The 6982-nt window shown below is 62.9% G+C and overlaps 2 protein-coding genes across 6 annotated transcripts in view; both read left to right on the top strand.

Moving 5' to 3' along the window:
* The first annotated feature begins 527 nt into the window (after positions 1-527).
* On the top strand, positions 528-2181 carry S100A14 (S100 calcium binding protein A14). The gene is made up of 3 exons (XM_042893366.1): positions 528-605; positions 1817-1963; positions 2062-2181. The coding sequence occupies exons 1-3, from the start codon at positions 573-575 to the stop codon at positions 2179-2181; spliced, it is 300 nt and encodes a 99-aa protein (XP_042749300.1). The 5' UTR covers positions 528-572.
* Positions 2182-4908: 2727 nt separating this feature from the next.
* The window catches only part of S100A16 (S100 calcium binding protein A16), a 2823-nt gene continuing 749 nt past the window's right edge, over positions 4909-6982 (top strand). The window contains exons 1-2 of one of the 5 annotated variants that reach the window (XM_042893357.1): positions 4909-5021; positions 6741-6907. In XM_042893357.1, the coding sequence (XP_042749291.1) occupies positions 6755-6907 (153 nt within the window). In that variant the 5' untranslated portion in view covers positions 4909-5021; positions 6741-6754. The other 4 variants (XM_042893360.1, XM_042893356.1, XM_042893358.1 and 1 more) reach the window with 4 other exon arrangements.

The following is a 6982-nucleotide window of genomic DNA, read 5'->3' as shown; positions in this document are numbered from 1 at the left end:
TACCTGGTGCCCAAAGCACGGTACCCACTGCATGGTGCCTGGTACCCGGTGCCCGTTCCCACGCGGTGCTGCACGGCCGTGCCGGATGGGGAGCGCTCGGTGTGGCCGCGCAGGAGGCGTTTCCCAGCCCCACGCTGGCTGGAGGCCAAGGCTCCCAAATGAGCCTCCTTGCACCACACCGTGTGCTGGGAGCTCCCACTCACACCTCCCCGGTATAAAACCCCGCAACAGCGCAGCGCGCGCACAGCCGGGACAGCCCTCGCAGCAGGTAAGTGACCCGACCCAAGCTGAGGGGGGAAGGGGGGGGGTTCCCCATGCCCAGGGGTCCACCACCTTCCTCCCCAGCCCCCTCCCACGCTCGGCTCTGCCACGACTTGCAGGGACGCTCCCACCCCCGGGACGTGTCCCGGCAGCTCGGCGCATCCCAGGGCGTCTTCCTCGCCCCGACTCCGAAGGAGGGGAACGCTCCCCCAAAACCAACGCTGATCGTGACTCTCTCCCCCCCCCCCCCCCCGGAGGCCCCTCAGGCCCCCCCAGAACAAAGGGACTGCAGACCCCACAGGAGGAGCAGCATGGGCCAGTGCAACTGCCGCAAGAAGCGCAAGGTCTGCGGGCGACGCCGGCATTGGGAGGGCTGGGAGCTGTGGGGTGTAGCTGGGGGGACAATCTTGTCCCCACCCCTTGGAGCTTGGGGTGCTCTGAGCTGTGCAGCCCCCCCCTACCCCCCCCCCCCCAGGATGAGTTTGGATTTGGGGTCTCTCCGGCCGGGATGAGTTTGGATTTGGAGATATTCCTCAGATTGGGGCGGACGGTGCTGGGAAAGTTTGGGGCTTTGGAGCTCCGTGCAGCCTCTCCGAGGATGGCAGAGTTCCCCCCCGTGTCCTTCGGACATGAGCATGTGCCCACCTGCACCCCTGGGGGGGGGGCACTGGGTGCTCTGCACCTGCAGAGGCCTCGGTGGGGGGTGGGGGCCCACAAGATGACTGGTTTCTCCCCAATGGCCCCATCGCATGATGTGGTTTCGGGGTGTTTCGAAGGGAAACCGCAGCGCCCCGTGAATCACCCTCGTTTCCCTTCCAATGCAGCTCCTGCTAATTAGCAGCGGGGTCGCGGAGCTGCTCCCTCCTCTCCCCCCCCCCCCCCACACACTGGGATTAGGGTCTGCAGCCCCGTAGGGTGGGGATGGGTGGCCCCGTGATGGGCACTGACTCACAGCTCCACTGCCACTTGTGCAAAGAGAGGAAGAACCCGTCCTGCCCCACGCGGGGGTGTGCGCCCGGGGATGGGGCGGGGAGCGGTGGGGGGGACGGGGCCACCGGGGGTCGTGTTGGGGTCCTGTGGGAGGGTGAAGGGTCACAGGAGCGGCGTGTGGGTATTGGATCGTACAGAGAATGGTGGATGGGGTTCTGGATTTATATGGGGGGCCCCACATCTGTAGGTGGGTCCCGGATTTGGATGGAGGGGTCATGCAGTGGGATGGAGGGGTCCTGCTTCTGTGCAGGGGGTCCTGCAGTGATGTGGAGGGGCGTCGCATCTGTATGAGGGTCTCAGGTCTCTATAGAGAGGTCAATACTGGTACGTGGGGGCCCATATCTGTGTGTGTGGGGGCTCACATCTGCATGGGGGCTCACATCTGTGCGGAGGGCCGTTGTACCCATAAGGAAGGCCCACTGCATCGGTGTAGAGCGGTGGCACGGAGCATTAACACATCTTCCACATCCCTCTTGGGGTGGCCCTTCCCTCCTGGGGTGTCCCCTCTCTCCTGGGGTCCCCTCACTCCCTCTCAACCCCCCCCTTCCCCATCCCCATCCTGCAGGACAGCCAGGAGCTCACCGATGTGGAGCGCGCCATCGAGACCGTCATCAACCAGTTCCACTGCTACGCTGTGAAAGGGCAGAAGGAGTACCTGACCCCCAACGAGATGCGGGAGCTGGTGGTGCAGAAGCTGCCCCATTTGGGGAAGGTGGGGGCACAGCTCGGAGATCGGGGGGGGGGGGACGACGGGGGACTGGGGACCCCACCTCTTGTCATCGCTCTGATGGTTTTTCTGCCTCTCCGCAGTGCGTTGGACCCCTGGATGAGAAGATCGAGTGCATGGGAGACCCTGATGAGGCCAAACTGGAGTTCGGGGAGTACTGGGACATGATGGGGGATGCAGCCAAGGGCTGTCGGAGAAAGTAGGGCCGGGGGGGTGGGAAGGCGCCGCTTCGGCCCCGCGCCACGAGGAGCTCCTCAGCCCCGCAGCGCCGCAGCGAGAGGGACTTTGCTCCTTTCCCCCAAACCCCTCCGATGTGGGGCTCCGGATCAGCACCGATGACACCGTCAGTGGTTTGGGGGTGTTTTCTGCCCCCCCTCTCCTCCGTCCTGGTGACCGCAGTCCCTGCACGGGTGTGGGGTCCCCGTGCCCCCTCTGATGGCTGCGCTCGGGGTGGGCCGGTGGCGGGATGTCAGCTGCTTGCGGCACGTGCAACCGTTTTTGTATAAATTAATAAAGGAAAAAAATGGAAGAAAACAACAGCTGGAATGGGAAGGCCTTGCTCTGTCATGGGAAAAAGGGGAGAGGGAGGGACGGGGCTGCGCTGCTGGGCTGCGCACCCCACTGCAGAGCACGAGGGTGCGAGGTGCAACGGGGGCTGTGCACGTGCATGGGGCGCTGCCTGTGTGTGTGCAATGCTGCTGGTGTGCATGCAATGCTGCTGGTGTGCACGGCTCTGCAGGCGTGCAAAGGGCTGCATGGGGTGAGCGTGCATGGGGTGCTGCGCGGCACTGCGGTGCCCATGTCTGTGGTTCCCACAATGGGGGACCCCACAGCAGCACCTGAGCTGTTTGTGTGCGGCTCACGTGCTGGACTGGGGGGAACCCTGGTGTTTCTGAGGTTGGGAAGGTGTGGGGTCAGTGGACAGGAGCTGGGATTTCTGTGTGAAATGCCATCTATCTGGGACGGGGCGGTGGTTCCCACTGAGCTCTGTGTCCTGGAGGAGGCCATTGATGGGGATGGGATGGGGGTGGGATGGGGATGGGTTGAGATGGGATGAGAATGGGATAAGGGATGGGGATGGGTTGGGATGGGGTTGAGAAGGGGATGAGGATGGGATGGGGTTTGGATGGGATGGAGTTGGGGTAGGGAATAGGATGGAGTTGAGACGGGGTTGGGAAGGGGATGAGGGTCGGTATGGAGATGGGATGGGGACCCAATGAGTGCCATCTCCGCCCCTGCGTTGGTGCGCACCCCGTGCTCTGGGAAGGATAAAAATAAGGATGAAAAACCCCCAAAACCTGGAGAAAGGTGATAAAAGTGGAGCCAGGCCGGGGCTCCTCCCGACACCGCCACCGCGACTCGGCCGCGGCCGCCCTCTGTCTCCTCTCACCTTGGGGTGGATTTCACAACACGAATGACTATTTATTGTTCCTGCCTTGGAAATAAATACATGGAAATTAAGCCGAGAGGTGTGGTGTGTGCATTTAATTAGAGACAGGAAATGTGTCAAATGGTTGGGGTGATGGGAGGGGGAAAAGGGATAAGGGGCTGTGGGGTGCTCTGTGGTGGGAGGGGGACCCCGGAGTTGGGTTTGGTGACCCCAGTGCTGTCATGCGCTGTTGGTGACCCCGTGGTTTGAACCAGCTTGATAAGGATCTTTGGGGCAGGAAGAGCTCAGTCCCACGGCTGGGTAACTTGTGAGCCCAAGGAACACGGCAGGGGCACACTGAGGTGGGGGTCCAGGGGAAGAGGAGCTCACAGGGACGACAGAGGTGTCTGGGAACCGCCGTGTGACGGGGCCCCGATGCTGCACGGCGCCTCCACGCACACACCCTGGATGCCTTGTAAAAATACGGGCTGCGTTGTGACATCGGCCCGGCACGGGGTAATGAGGGCTGTGATTCAGAGTGAGCTGTCTGCCCGCGGGGCCGGGGAGGGCTCCCACCCGACGGGATTGCAGCACCGGCACCGCGCTCCTCCTCAACCCGAGATCAGGCAGAGGGGAGCAGGGTTGACACACAACACTTTTCCGGGCCCCGGTGTCCCAAAAGCAGAGGTACCCCAAGGAGCAAAGGAAGAACCGTGGGCGTCTGCTGCCCGGCGCCGTGACCTCCTCTTTGCATCCCAAAATATGCAGCTCCGGTGTCTCCGTATCTGATCTGCGCATTGGATCGCCGTGCCATCGCTGCGCCGACGCGGGGTGCAATTTGCTGGCCTGGTTAATTATGGCTGTGAGCTCTTGGCGCAGCCCTGCAGCGCATCGTCGGTCCTCCCCGTGTGTCTGAGGAGGGCTGCGCACCCTTCACCGTGAGCACTTTGGATTCAGAGAATCCCAACCCAACCAGATCGTTTCCAAAGTCCCTCGGGCTGAATGGAGATGGAATGACCCCAATGGATGGGTTCTGTGTTTGTGTCCCACTGCCACACTCAATGCGCAACGCCGTGTGCTCACCCATCCGCTGGTGATAGACAAGGGCGATGTGCAGTGGGTTATGTGACAAAAAGGGGAAAAATGGGGGCAGAGGAAAAAAAAAATGGGAGAGGGATGGGAGAGGAAAGTCAGAATCTCTGCCCCTCGGTGCCGGCGCAGGTTCTGGGTTGGTGACACCCGGCCAAGGGAGGCAAACCCAAGCATCGAGTCATGGTCCCTTCTATCTGTAGCACAAAGAGGGTATTCCGTACCCGCACATGGGGTGGGAGTAGGGGGGATTCAGCATTTGTGCACATGTGGAAGGGGAAAGGCAGCACGGATCCTTCCTCCATCGGGTCGGGCCGTACCCCCATCGCTGCCACGTTGGCCCTTTGCGTCAGCGTCTCGCAGCAGAGGGGAACTCCGCACGGGGACAGCAGTGCCGTCCATCCCCCCCCCCATGCATCCTGCAGCCTCTTGGCGAGCGCTTTTGGTTCCCTAATTCCAGCTGCGAGCTCCGCGCGTGGTTTCCGTTCCTTCTTTGCTGCTAAGCAGTGCCCCGATGGTGGAGACCCTGAAAACATTTGAGAGATTTTCTGCTGGACCGTCGGGCGAGCGGCTCTCCCCACGTCGGTACGGGGAAAGGGTGGGATGGGGACCCAGGGGTGGCCCCGTGGGGTGGGCTCAGCGGCCCCACTGCGGTGTGTTGCAATCGGGGCTGCTTCCAGGTGAGCTGGGAACGCCCTGGGACGTCAGGGAGGGGCGGGAGCCTCCTTAAAGCCCTCGGGCCCACGGGATGGGCGCGAGGTGAGGACGAGCGGGCGGCGCTGCTCCCACGGCTCCGAGGCCGACAGGAGGACAGACGGACACAGCGGGACGGGCGGACGGGTGAGGTGCTGCGCCCAGCGATGGGTGCTGCGGGGGGAACGCTCACCGGAACGTGTGGCTGCAAGCGGGGTGGAAATCCCCCCCCCAACCCCTCCCCGAGCCCTTCGGCAGCTCCATGCATGCAGGGTCGGGCGGCGGATGGGGAGCTCAGCACAGGGGGTCTGTGGGGCTGTGGGAGGAGGAGAGGAGAGAGGAGAGAAGGGAATCATCATGGCGGCAGGAACAGGCAGGAGATCAGCCCTGTCCCACCCACCCGTGTCCCAGCGCAGGGACAACATCCCCACGTCCCGGTGTGGGATGATGTCCCCCCCATCCCACCATGGAATGAGGTCCCTGTGCCCCACCATAGGATGATGTTCTGTGGCTCTGGGGGGTGCATGGTGGGACCGGTGCTGTGAATCTGTGTTGGAGCAGAGCAGTGGGGCCCAGTGGGGTCTTTGGTTGGAACTGCTGCAAACGTGGTGGTGTTTAACAGCCTGGGATGAGCACAGAGGACAGAAGCGGAGGTCTATGGGGCTGCAGTGGGGGCTGCAGATCACAGCAAAACTTGCTACCAGCACCAGGCCCTTCAATGGCCCCACAAAGGGGTGGGGACAGCTCACGAGCGCACTGAGACACGATGGGGAGAACCTCGTGCCCCGTGCTACCACCCCGAATTGCTTCCAAACCCTGCATGCAGCTGAAACGGGGGAAGATGGGTGCAAACGTGGGGTGAAATTGGAGCGCGGTGGCACCGGGATGGCACCGATCCACCATGGGGTGGCTCCAACCGTGACCCACACCGCTCAGCGGTGGCACCAATCAGCACTGCAAGAAGCAACATAGCTCTATGCTTTGCTCAGCTTCATCCCTGCTCAGGAAGGAGCCGGGACCGGACAGCGTCGTTTCCGTCCCCGCCTGTGTGCATCCTGCTGGGATGCGGCCACCGGACCCCGTGACGGCAGCAATCCATCGAGCACATCCATAGGAAGGGGCTCCATAGGAAGGGAATCCCGGTGTGGGGTGGCCGCGGGGCACAGCGGACGGACAGGGTAGGACTTTAGGGTTGGGGAACCCGTGGCTCGTGTGGCCCAGACCTATTTTGGGTGACGCCTCAACCGAGAGCCCCGCCGGGGTGTTCCTGAGCCGTGAAGCAAGAGGAGGGCCGGCCGGTAATTCCTGCCACTCCCTGCCCCATTCCAACCTAATGAGCCCTGGGAACCGGGCGCCGCGGTCCGGGCACCGCGATGCCATAATTACTGCCGTCCCACGCGCCGGGGGCGGCCGCCCTGGAGGGCAGGTGGGGTGAGCAGTGCCATTTGGGGTGATAGAGAGCACCAGGTGCTCAACTTTGGGGTGGAAAACGCCTTGTTGGGGTCAAAAATGCTTTTTTGGGGTCACGCGCCGACCTCTGTGCTTCCTCATGGGTTTTCCTAAGCGGAAGCCCCGCAAGTGCCCCAGCCCTGACCCCCCTCCATCCTACAGGTGAACGTGGGGCGATGGCGGAGGGCACGGAGCTGGAGTGGGCCGTCCAGGTGCTGGTGAACAACTTTGACAAATATTCGAGCCGCTGCTGCTGCCGGAAGCCGCGGCGCATCAGCAAGAAGGATTTCCGCAAGATGCTGAGCCGTGAACTCAACCACATGCTGACGGTGAGGCTGGGGGGGACGCGGGGATGGCTTCAGGGTCCCCACACATCTTCCCCTCACCCCCACGGGTTCAGGGTC

Source organism: Lagopus leucura, unplaced genomic scaffold (genome assembly GCF_019238085.1).
Source record: "Lagopus leucura isolate 7727_CA_CO unplaced genomic scaffold, USGS_WTPT01 189-0_obj-0_obj, whole genome shotgun sequence".
Classification (NCBI taxonomy): domain Eukaryota; kingdom Metazoa; phylum Chordata; class Aves; order Galliformes; family Phasianidae; genus Lagopus; species Lagopus leucura.
The sequence above is the reverse complement of the archived record's forward strand: the minus strand, read 5'-3'. Positions and strand labels throughout refer to the sequence as shown.

Bases quoted from the DNA above. Each gene is read 5' to 3' on its own strand.
- S100A14 (XM_042893366.1), top strand. From the start codon at position 573: ATGGGCCAGTGCAACTGCCGCAAGAAGCGCAAG. The intron at 606-1,816 runs GTCTGCGGGCGA...CCCATCCTGCAG, and splicing joins ACTGCCGCAAGAAGCGCAAG to GACAGCCAGGAGCTCACCGA. The intron at 1,964-2,061 runs GTGGGGGCACAG...GCCTCTCCGCAG, and splicing joins AGCTGCCCCATTTGGGGAAG to TGCGTTGGACCCCTGGATGA.